This window comes from Dermacentor albipictus, chromosome 10 (assembly GCF_038994185.2).
Source record: "Dermacentor albipictus isolate Rhodes 1998 colony chromosome 10, USDA_Dalb.pri_finalv2, whole genome shotgun sequence".
NCBI lineage: Eukaryota > Metazoa > Arthropoda > Arachnida > Ixodida > Ixodidae > Dermacentor > Dermacentor albipictus.
In genome coordinates this window covers 12,467,524-12,479,730 of record NC_091830.1, presented here as the reverse complement: position 1 = coordinate 12,479,730, position 12,207 = coordinate 12,467,524, and the positions used below count along the sequence as shown (strand labels likewise).

Sequence of the window (12,207 nt, the reverse complement as noted above, 5' to 3'; positions counted from 1 at the left end):
GTTGTTGTCTATCTCATTTTTCATGGGCCGAGCAAGTTATGCACCCCCCTTCTTTCAGACGGAAACGACAAAGTTTATACTGCAGTACCTGTGCACTGTCACCACAAACGTGTCCACGTGGATCGAACAGCAGATCCTGGAGGCCAACACCATCCTCGAAGCATTCGGTGAGTGAGAAGGTGACGCCGCGCATGCCTTCGAAAGACACGCGTTCCCCCACGGTGCTGTCACATTCGCCTTCGCGCAAGTTGCCTGAGAAATGCGAAAATTCTGGAAACAGTTCTTGGCTGCCTCTGCGCGTCGGCTGCTTGTTGGATAGGTGGACGAGAATGACATTTGGTAGACACCGAAAAGAATCACAGTGCGCATTAACTCGAATACCAAGAATCAACTCACTTCTGACAGGCGAAGCACTTTCCATTGTCGCTGCAGGTGGCCGTACCGCCAGTCCTTTTATTGTCCTTTGGTCAGGCGTGCGAAACATTTCTAGCTTTTCCATTTGTATTACTACTTGTTGCTCGGCTAGTTGGTTCACTTGCCGTGGACAAGACGTGAAAACACGTGAGGAAACGCGACCGGATGGTCTTTGCTGTCCGGTCGTTTCCTTACTTGTTTCCGCGTCTTTCCACCACAAGAATTCTCCGCTTGTATCTTCCGCGGCGTATCTGTTTCTTATCTTAGAACTGTATATAAGTTTTCTAGAACATGTAGCTGGCCAACGGGTCCTTTCCTTTTTTAACGCTTACGACCGTCTAGAGAGGTTAGGAGTGTCACAGGCTCTGTGGTTCGTCTGTTCTGTCTTCGGAAGCAGCACTCGTGAAAAGGCCCGCGTTACTTAAAGCTAATCACCTCGGAACGCGAGAGATTTACGTGCACGCTGCATGAAGAACATCCGCCGGGTCACAAGAACTGATCCGGAAGAGTCCTCTCTCGTGGCCTCGAGATCCCTCCGGGGCGTTAAGCCTATTGCGAACGTGTCTGTCTCGGTCCCGCAGGCAACGCCATACCTCGGGGGGCGTTAATTAAGCCTAACGCGAACGTCTATAGGAACGAGCCGTACAGTGCGCGTCTGTCTCGACCACCCCGCATGCAGGCAACGCCAAGACGGTGCGCAACGACAACTCGAGCCGGTTCGGCAAGTTCATCCAGGTGTGCTTCGACGGCCGCTTCCAGATCAAGGGCTGCATGATCCAGGACTACCTGCTGGAGCAGTCTCGCATCACGTTCCAGTCGAGCGGCGAGCGCAACTACCACATCTTCTACCAGCTGGTGGCGGCCGCCCGCAGGAGCGCCGAGCTGCGCGACCAGTTCGCCATCGGCCCCGTCGAGCGGTACACGTACCTCAGCCAGAGCGGCTGCCTCTCCATCGACGGCGTGGACGACGCCCTCATGTTCGACTCCCTGAGGCTCGCCATCTCCGTGCTCAACATACCGCAGGTATATGCGTGCAATCTTAAAAGAAACTGAAGTACTATAGCGCCAAACAGACGACACAGGAAGAAGAGACACGGACGAAGCGCTCGTCCGTGTCTCTTCTTCCTGTGTCGTCTGTTTGGCGCTATAGTACTTCAGTAATGCACCAACTAGCCCAACAAAAAGTTTTGCTTAAAAGAAACATTACGCCCTTTGGGGCTTATCTTGTCCCACAGCATTAATCGTCGTCTGCCTGGCTTGCGCTTCCTTTCTTGAAAAACTCGGGCGCTCGCAACGTTCCTGTCGAGAATGCTGTGTCATGCTGATAACGCGCAAGCCTTTCCTGACTTGGAAGTACCGGTTTCGCAACGTTGAAGAAAGGAAATGTGGGCAAGATAGATGACCATTATGGTTGTGGGACAAAATACAATCCAAAGGGTGTAACCTTTCTTTAAGAGTATGTGTTGACCCGTTTACGTTGCAGTGCTCGGAGGGGGGGGGGGGGGGGGGGGGCGCATATTCTTCACCGTCGACCCGACTTATGTTCTAGCGCATGTCGATGACCTATTCCTCGATGGTATCTATTTACACACCGTGCATGTTCTGCCTTCCTCAAGAAGCACCTTACCTGGCGAATTTCAGCTCCGTCCGGCTTCTGTAGAATAATTTCGTGCTGCATACCCTGAGTATGTTTTAGGAAGAGTTGCGCCTAAGAAAGAACGAACACAGGAGAAAACCAGGTGGACGGAAAGAGCGCGAACTATCAACTGATTTGCCGTTTGCTCCTCATTCTCCTTTCCTTTTTTTCTGTCACGTGGGAACACTACCTATATATGCAGATTCGACACATATAAGCCCAGTTGGTAGTTTACGCTCTTTTAGTCTACCTGGTTCTTCCTGTGTTCGTTCTTTCTTAGGCGCAACTCGTCCTAAAACATAGCCATGCACCAACTCGCTCAGCAAGCAGTTCTTCTAAACTATATGTCGTGAGTACCAGGCGTTAAGCTGGAGTGGGCGTACGCAATTTGTCATCTGTAATGACATGCAATGTCACGATGACAAAGTGAACATAACAGGGGACGTATTCTGAAACGTTCGCCGCGGCGAACTTTTCGCACTGGCCACGCCTCCGCCGTTGCGGCGCGCGCTGAATGGCTGCTTTGACAAAACCGGAAATTCATTTGCGCCACCTGAATTTCCGGTTTTGTCAAAGCAGCCATTCAGCGCGCGCCGCAACGGCGGAGGCCTGGCCAGTGCGAAAAGTTCGCCGCGGCGAACGTTTCAGAATACGTCCCCAGTAGGGAAAAAACCAAGTTGTGTATTACACGCAATGCACGCTTCGTCACATAATCAATAAACCAGTACAAATAAGTGCTTGCGACCATTTATTTATATATGACTCAACTGTGGGGCATTCTATACTTTGCCCATGGTAAATGATTCCAGCGACAGACTGTCCCAGGGAGGAACGACTCGTTGAACATGTTAGTGGGATTTATGGAAGTCGGCAACGGTTTCACAGTGATGTGACTGCATAATATGGCGCTAAGAGGCCTTTCGTGACCCACATAGACCTGCTTTTATCTGTACTATGCTGTACTACACAGTACTGTACTGTACTGTACTGTACTGTACTGTACTGTACTGTACTGTACTACACAGTACTGTACTGTACTGTACTGTGCTCTACTGTACTGTACTGTACTCGTCAGAATCGGTGCCTTCGCCGCAAGATCGCCGGTGTCTTCGACCCGTACGATAACAAGCCAGCGCGTATGCACCGCCCTAACCCCCCCCCCTCTCCCCCCTTTTCCCTCTCTCCCTCCGCCGCAGGAGATGGTGGACGGCATCTTCAGCGTGCTGAGCGCCATCCTGTGGCTGGGCAACCTGCAGTTCGCCGACTGCGAGGAGGAGCGCAGCTCGCTCACCCCGGGCGACGAGGAGATCCTGATGACGGTGGCCACCCTGCTGGGCTTCCAGCCGGAGGAGCTCGTCTACGTCGCGCTGCACCGGCAGATCATCGTGCGCGGCAACGTGACCGAGATACCGCTCAAGTACCACGAGGTGCGCATGCTCCGTGCGGCGATCGGTCGCCTGAGTATACGGTCGATGTCGAAAGTCTGCAGGGACCGCGGAGAAAAAAAGGAGTTAACCGTGGGGCCCGGTTTTTTATTAATCATATTGACACGTGTACTTATCTCTATCGGGCGACCACGTTTCGCCGCCGAACAAATGTTATCGCACAGCGCGGGACGCGCCTGCATGTATCCGAATTTTCTGGAAAGTTATCGGTGCTTCTATCCGCAGTCTGTTGTCGCCGAACCTTGGGTTATCTGATTTCATCGCTTGACGCGAATGGTGTAGAACTTTGTAGAAGGCATGCGGGTCCCGACGATTAGTCTGGAAAATTCGATGACTACTGTATAAAAGCTGTCGCGCTTGACCAGCTGATCAGATTTTCGACGATCGCCGACTGTGTTCGCCGCTATCGTTGCGCTTTAAGTGTAGCCTGTTTTGTGGGCACAGGTTCGCCCAATAAAAGGTAGTTTTGTCTTTCACAGTACTGCTACTGTGTTCTTTAACGTCACTACCACGTGACAATATCGTGAGAAGGCCAACAAACAAAGACACCAAGGAAAACATATGGGAATTGTGCTTACCAATTGAATTAAAGAAGTGATAAATTAATGGCAACGAAAGTGGATGAATAAAGAAACAACTTGCCGCAGGTGGGGCACGATCCCACGTCTTCGCATTACGCATCGAGAGCATCGCACGCGGGAGGTCGGGGGTTCGGTACCCAGCGCGCGCATTCCAGTGACGGCCAACGCAAGAACCCTTTGGTGTTGCGCTTGCGATGCTGGTTAGTTAAAGAACTCCAGATGGTCAAAATTGATCTGCAGTCGTCCACTCCGTCATGCCGTCTCTGGTAGTTTCTGTGTAGCTTTGAGAAGTTAAGCCCCCTAAATCAATCAAAGAATCAATCAACCAATCAATGAGTCAACCAATCAATCGACCGATCGATCGATCTCTCCTGTGTTGTTTTCTGTGCTGCCGTAATTATTAACTATTACCTACTTGTTCGGTATGCCACTCTTACAAAACGCGCAGGATATTTGTGCGCGAATTGTTGGTTTGCTTTCGCGCAGTTATGGACTATTAGCAGCTTGTTCAGTTTACCTTTCGAAAACGTGCTGGAAATATATCCGTGAGTTGGCTGGTTTGCTTCCGCGAAGAGCAGTGCCTGTTAACGCATGAGTGCTTAATCAACTCGATCAAGCGAGCCTGGCGGCGTAGTTTTACAACCTTCAATTACGAGGAGCTGGTACAACTTGACTGTGACTGACAGTGGAAAAAAAAGGACGAAAGAAAAATACTTTTGTGGGTGACCCTCCTATAGCGAAATAACTCGGCCGCGAACCTCCCAAAAGTGGACGCGTAATTTCGCCCATTTCTCGCCTGCAGCTCTACAAAACGCCGCGTCCCCCTTTATACATATCGGATGTCCTCTCTCGCGCTGCACAATAGAGATCCTCGGCCCGCGTGTTGTAAGGCGCGCATTCTCGTCCAGGCCCAACAAAACCGGCACGCCATGGCCAAGGCGCTGTACTCGAGGACGTTCGCCTGGATCGTCAACTACATCAACATGTGCACCAGCCCGGGACGGGACAGCAACAGGTTCCTCGGCGTCCTGGACATCTTTGGCTTCGAGAACTTCGGGGTGAGTTCTCCGCTTAGCATTCATTCATTCATTCATTCATTCATTCATTCATTCATTCATTCATTCATTCATTCATTCATTTCGAGGAAGAACGTGTCGTTTAGCTAGCCATTTATCACAGCGCCCATCACGCGCAAACTGTGCATGGAAAGTGCGCGATTTACCTACACATCAAATATCTGATGAATGCAAAGTGTTGTCACACTTAAGTCCTATATTGAGGGAGAACAGAAGAGATTTTAGAAATTTTTTGTTTGCTCTCGAAGACGTTACGTGGTAGTCCATTTTGTGGGGTCAGTATTTAGGTTATCGTCTCCCGCCGTGGTTGCTCAGTGGCTATGGTATCGGGCCGCTGAGCACGTGGTCGCGGGATCGAATCCCGGCCGCGGCGGCCGCATTTCGATGGGAACGAAATGCGAGAACAGCCGTGTACTTCATTTCATTTCATTTATTGAAGCCTTAAAGGCCCGGAGGCATTACATAAGGCAAATTTAGGCGCACGTTAAAGAACCCCAGGTGGTCGAAATTTCCGGAGTCCTCTAGTGCGGCGTGCCTCATAATCAGAAAGTGGTTTTGGCCCGTAAAACCCCGTACAAAATTTAGATTATTGATCCTGTGACCTGTCACTATATGTAGGCGCTGTAACATCATACCAGTCGGTTCTGCGAATAAATCTGCATGCACGAGGCTTATCGCTGCGGTGAATGAAGCGCTTAAATAGTTTTCAATAAACCTCGAAGTGTCTCCATGCGGCGAGGATTGTGACCGTCTTCCTTTCCTCTCCTGTCCCGGGTTTCGCAATTCTTTAGGTGAACAGCTTCGAGCAGCTGTGCATCAACTACACGAACGAAAAGCTCCACAAGTTCTTCAATCACTACGTCTTCGCCCTGGAGCAAGAAATGGCAAGTGCAGTTGTGGCACATGCGGGCCCTTTCCACTCTTGCATTGGCGTCTTGCGACGAAAGCAGTGCTATCATCGTTCCGCGTTCTGTTCTGTTTGCAGTACCGCCAAGAGGACATCCAGTATTCTCACATCCATTTCACTGACAACACTGCCTGTCTAGAATTGATCGAAAAGGTAACGTGCGAACTGCTTATTTTTTAATGCTTTAAGAAATTTGTGATGTTGTTTTTGCCGCCTCCATTGCAGAAAAGAGATCAGCGTATTACATGACTTTGGATGCAAATAAAATAAATCTTTTTTTACACGTGCAAATCTGATTTGTCGCCTTTTTCTTTACAGCCTCCAAAGTGCATTCTGAAGCTCCTCGTAGAAGAATGTCGCATGCCTAAGGTAAAGTTGGAGTTCATAAATGTTTTTCTTTTCACTTTTAATTAGCCGACTTCCTGATTTTCACACCATGGTACCTTAAGGAGTCCGTCGCGAATAGCTATAGAACACTGGTCTTACGCGCACGTTTCTGATGTTTGTCATGTGAGCCCCTCTGCGGGATGTTTATTGCGCCGCATGTAACTTGGCTTTCCAAAACAGTTCGACGTCTTTGATGAGAGGCACACGTGCCCCTTCTTAATTAGGTGGGACACAGTAGGTCAATTTTAATAATCTAAGCATGACTTTTGCTGCTAGATGGGACATAGAAACACACGCGCGCACACACGCATAGAGTCGCTTGTGTGTGTGTTTCCTGTTGTATGCCCCATCTAGCGCCGAAAACCCATAAGGAAATCCACTTCTCTTGAGTTAGTGAAATAGTCTCGTCCTCCCCAACTCCCGCAAGGGCGCACGTTCAACAATTAAAGTGCCCGGGCATTACGTGTTCCGGCGACGTCCGGACAACACGCGTGAACTTGTGCCAGCCTCAAGTTCTCGGGGTGTGTACTGTGTATTTGACGCATGGTGTTCGTTCCTCTCGCCCTCCCCCTCCCCACTTTCACACACACACTCACACGTAAACACGCAGGGCACGGACACCAGCTTCGTGAGCAAGCTCCACCAGGAGCTCGAAGGGCACGCGTACTACGTGCGCGGCGACGACCGGCGGCGCTGGGAGCAGGAGTTCGGCATCCGCCACTACGCGGGCACCGTCGTCTACACCACGCAGGGCTTCCTCGAGAAGAACAAGGACGCCCAGCAGGACCAGCTGTTCGAGCTCATGCGCAAGTCCACGAACGCCTTCGTCAAGGACCTCGTCAAGTTCCAGGTGCCCTCTGTTTGATCCATAGTCGCCGATGGCTTTTCTTTTTTATTTTTTTGTTAGCTCTCGTCCCCGCTTCTCCTCCTCCTCAAACGAGACTTAACAGCTCGCGTGTCACGTAAAACTCTTGCTTGGGATAGTTGGTCGACGTCTGAATGAGTAAAGGCTAGGCGCGAAGACCAGGACTGGAGAAGGACACAGACGACAGTACTGGCGCCGGTCCTATCGTTTGTGTCCTTCTTCAGTCCTGGTCTTCGCGTCTTGCCCTTAGTCATTCAAACGTGTGTCACGTCGTGTGGTTTCTTTGTTGGTTTCTTTTCTTCCCCTTCACTTTCTTTTTGCCCAGCTTCTCCAAGTGTCATCTATTTCCTGTCTCCCTTGCGAGCACACCGTGTCAGCGATACGTCGTCGTTCAACCTGTCTCTCTCTCTGCTGTGCTTTGGTGCCGTAGGACCTTCTGGAAGTGACGTTGACGCGGCTGGCGGCCGGAGGCACCACGATGACCAAGACGATGAACAAGAGCAAGCCCACCGTCGCTGACGCCTTCCGCTACCAGCTGACGGCGCTCGTTGAACTTCTGCACTCGACTGTTCCATGGTACGTGCACATTCCGATCGTCAGGCGCCTTCGCGTGGTCCCGTGTTCACCTAAGTTCCTTTTTAATTTGTGCCGTACCTCGTATCTGAACCGTACTCTGCCTCGCGAGTATGCTAGGGTAACGGTAGGATCAACTACACGGAATGCGTATGCGCTTTCTCGTGCCAGCAGACGGCGCGGCCAAGTCGAGGCACGGCGAACGTTGCTGCATCCAATGCCTGTCGCATGGACCGTATGCAGATTCTTAGCACTTCACCTTGGCTGGAAGTTCAGTGGGCAGGGCCTAACGATGCGATCAGATGCGCGTTGTAACTGACCCGATTTCAGTGAACATCCGGTGTTCATGGGTTTCGTGAAGTAATAATTTCACGAACAGCTCGCACTCAGGCACATGGTTTTGTCTCGCTGCAGGTATGTCCGGTGTATCAAGCCGAACACTCAGAAAACGGCAAACAACTACGACGACGATCAAGTTTTGACGCAACTTCGGTACCTTGGCATGCTGGACATCATCCGCATCAGACAGCAGGTAACCGAACCGATGTCGTCACTTGCGCGGTCAGAACCAGAAGTGTGTCCCTTTAGTGAGCCAATAAAGCGCGTAACCACTACTCTGATTACGAATCTATTGATGTATGCCCAGAAAGCCAGGCAAACACTTTTTGCAGTACCTGAAGTCAACGGGCTGGAATGCCCGATTCAACATGGCACGTCAAGCCTTGTCAAGTGCACGTCATGAGTCTGAATCTCGTTCGTTCTTTTCCTTCCTCCATCCGCCTTCCCACCTGTATAGGCTCGCCAACTGGACAAAGCCTAATTAAACTGTCTGCCTATATTCTTCCTTCGTTACTTCCTTATCTCTCTCAATGCCTGTTGGACAAATTAAAGCGCCTTTCGGGAGATGTGCGTTTATTACTGCGCTACGCTCTTGTATGATATAGAAACATCACGCTCACATTAGGGCGTAAACATGTGTTCACTCGTTAACGAGATCTGATTTTCCTCAGTAACGGCTCCGGCCGTGGAGCTCTCGCCCAAACCTCGTCAGTTCTCTTGGCGTCTGTCCTCAGCTCTGTGCGCCGCAACCTCCTCCTTGTCCGTATCCAGGGCTACCCCATCCACAGCACGATCGACGACTTCCTCCGGAGGTACCGATGCCTGGTGAGGCATATGGGCACGCTACCGACGGATCACCTCAAGGCGTGTCGGTTCATCCTCGAGAAGCTCAACATGCCTAAGATGGAGTGGCAGATCGGAAAGACCAAGGTATACCGCCCCGCCTGCGTCAAAGCGATGAGTGTGCGGCAAACAACCCTTTTGATAAACGGCATGTTGTACATGCCGTGATGAAAAGCGCGCCGGGCATTTTTATAAACTCTCAGTGACGCCTCGCACCAGCGTTGAAAGCGTCAAATTCTGTCGAAATCGTTTAACTTTCATATACACCATGCACGAAATCTCGCAATCGATGAGTGAGCAATCGTTAAATGTGCTCGTGAAAGCGCTGTTCTGTCGTAGGGAGCATAGCGAAAGGTAGTTGGCGACTCAAGGGTGCCAGGTAGTGGCCAGTGGAATCGCCGTCATCAGCAAAATAAAAGCCCATCGTCTGTTTCCGAGCCACTCACTGATTTATTCTCCTCAATAAATGAAAAAAAAAGATAAATCCATATCTGCATAGATCAGAGATAAGTTGCAGGTACAACAAATATTGTAGATGAAATTAACAGAAATAAGTGAGCCTTGGCGGACGGTCACGTAATGCACAGAGCAGATAACCGGTCGTCTGCTCTAGTAACAGAATGGCTGCCAAGACAAGGGATGCGCTGTCGAGGACGGCAGTGGATTATGTGTTGCGATGAGATTGCGAAATACAGATGTAGGATGGAGTATTCTTATTAAAAGCAAGGGTTATTCTATACATTTCTGGTTGAGGTCTTTGTCCCTGCAGTGGATAGTGGACATAGGCTAAGCCGATGACGATCTACGTGCCTCATCAACAGCAGCGGGCACTGTATTTCGCTCGGCTCGCCACCAATAGTTCCCATCCGTAGTCTGTTTCGAAAAGCGTAGCTGACTCAGAATAATACTGGAAGCGGTCTTGAGGCGCTGCGGTGGCACATGCGACCGGCATCACTGGCCTGCTTTTTAGAGCGTATAAGACGCCACACGTTGTAGACATTCTGCAGTATATACCACAGCATACCAATGGCAACGACTGCAGTGATAGCACATGCATGCCATCAAGTGTGGTTCTGTCGTGGTTGCTGTGCGCTTGACATGTTTGTTGAAACCGACTGTGTGGGCCTTTCTTAACATTTCTGTCAAAACGTCGTTCACAATGTTCCATACAGCCAGCCAAAATCTTGTCGTTCCGTTGGACCAGAGTACCTTAGCGTTCCTTTTCTTTTTGTTCTTTGTAATTCCCGGCAGGTGTTTCTCAGGACGTCCGTGTTCGACCCACTCGAGGACTCCAGGCGAAAACTCCTTCGTGAGATGGCCACAGTCGTGCAGAAGATCTGGCGGGGCTGGCGGCTACGGAGAGGTGAGCTGTGCGACTATACGTGTACGCGTGGTGATTTTGAGTGCACGCACGGTTGCACTGTTTCGTGCAAGGAAATAAGAAGACAACTACAGAACTATGCCGATTCAAAGTCTGAAAGTTCAACTTGGGGCCTTTAAGCAAAATCAGGCAGTGCTTCTCGAAACTAATCGGCACAATGAGCAGACTTGTTTACAAGTTTTCATTCCTAGTATAGCTGTGGCCTCGCGTTGTTAAGCACGAGGTCGCGGGATCGAATCCCGGCTGTGGCGACCGCATTTCGATGGGGGCGAAATGCAACGAAAACTCACGTGCATACCCTGTATTGGTTGCACGTTACAGAACCCCAGGTGGTCGAAATTAATACGGTCCCCCTTCCCCCCCCCCCCTCCTCCACTCCGATTTGCTTCATAAGCACATCGTGGTTCTGGTATGTAAAAACCCAGAATTTAATTTTCAAGTTTTCATTTAGTGTTTCAGTTCTCGAAAACCTTGGAGCCGCTTGTACAACTTAACGTGTCGTAGCCTTAGAGCGAACTCGTAAGCACATCAGCATTTTTTTTTTCTTTCCATCGGGTCTCTTTAGTGCGTGTGTGTTCGCTGTCAAACCTGAAGCTCAGGAATAACACTAAGATCGTTTTTCGCAAAACGCCATACAGAGCACGTGTTTGTCTGCTGTATCCTCTTAGGGCATACAGCTACGCGGTGTTTGAATGTGGAAGCATATGCAGATGCGTTCCGTTGTTGTTATTTTCCCCCGTATTGCAGTGTTCCTTCAACAGAGAGTGGCGGCCATCCGCATCCAACAGCACTTCAGGGGTCACCGCCAGATGATCCACTTCCTGCAGATGCGGCGAGCAGCCATAACCATCCAGGTGCGGGTTTCCTTTCGTTCAGTCGAACGTATAATGGATGCATGCTGCGATATATTAAGCCGGCCGTTTCAACGTTAAACGTCCAAATGTCATCCAAGTGCGCAACGTGCGACATTCGTAATTCAATCGTTTTTTTTGTTCGTTTATTTTTCCAGAAACATATATACATATGAAAATGAGGTCATGAAGAAAGTTGCGTTAAAGAACGATGGGTTGGTTGGTTAGTTGGGGTTTAATGGGGCAATGGCTACAGAGGCCGTGCTGCGCCAGTCACAAGAGAGTAGAATAGGCAACGTTAAATGAGCTAAGCCTGCGTCACATTGTAGTTGGTGTAAATAACCAATTGCCTCTAAAAAGTCAAGCAAGTTACTAAACGGAACTAGCGGGTCATCTGCCAGTGATAGGGTAGGTTGTAGATATATAAATGGCTTAATAGGCGTTAAAAAAGCTATTGCTTCGTGAAGCAATAGCCTTTTGCATTTCTGCAATCCTTGCCCAATCGTCCCGATAAGCAAGCAGTTTATTTGAACCTTGTTGTTACTAGAGCGTAGCAGAATTTCATGATGGGCTAGCTGGTGAACAGAGACGACAAAAGTAGCGTGAAAATTCGTAACTTTTTATTCTGCCCAATTTTTAGCGCTGTACTTCCGTCATGCTTTGTTAGAGGATGAAAAATCTTCTCCTTCCCTTGCGCTGTCGCTCCTCTTTCGGTTCACGTGACCCGCACTGGAAAAACTTCCTCCCGACCCCGACCGCTTACCTTCGTAACACGTGACCGACTGCTGGAACAGTGGCGCCCTCTAAAGTGACTCCAGATCTTGGCGTCGCTGGGTCGGCGGGTTTCGAAAATAGAGAGTTTTAGATTAGAGGACGCAAGCTACTTGCGTACGCAGAAACTAGGGGCCA

At 50.0% G+C, this 12,207-nt stretch overlaps 1 protein-coding gene across 2 annotated transcripts in view; it reads left to right on the top strand.

The window, feature by feature from the left end:
• Positions 1 to 12,207, top strand: part of Myo81F (Myosin 81F) — a 128,520-nt gene that overhangs the window by 65,621 nt on the left and 50,692 nt on the right. For both annotated transcript variants that reach the window (XM_070527328.1, XM_070527329.1), the window contains 13 exons: positions 59 to 167; positions 1,094 to 1,437; positions 3,247 to 3,477; positions 4,985 to 5,134; positions 5,944 to 6,036; positions 6,138 to 6,212; positions 6,378 to 6,428; positions 7,057 to 7,296; positions 7,742 to 7,887; positions 8,299 to 8,416; positions 8,995 to 9,153; positions 10,318 to 10,429; positions 11,195 to 11,301. In XM_070527328.1, the coding sequence (XP_070383429.1) occupies positions 59 to 167; positions 1,094 to 1,437; positions 3,247 to 3,477; positions 4,985 to 5,134; positions 5,944 to 6,036; positions 6,138 to 6,212; positions 6,378 to 6,428; positions 7,057 to 7,296; positions 7,742 to 7,887; positions 8,299 to 8,416; positions 8,995 to 9,153; positions 10,318 to 10,429; positions 11,195 to 11,301 (1,935 nt within the window). The remainder of the gene's footprint in view (positions 1 to 58; positions 168 to 1,093; positions 1,438 to 3,246; positions 3,478 to 4,984; positions 5,135 to 5,943; positions 6,037 to 6,137; positions 6,213 to 6,377; positions 6,429 to 7,056; positions 7,297 to 7,741; positions 7,888 to 8,298; positions 8,417 to 8,994; positions 9,154 to 10,317; positions 10,430 to 11,194; positions 11,302 to 12,207) is intronic.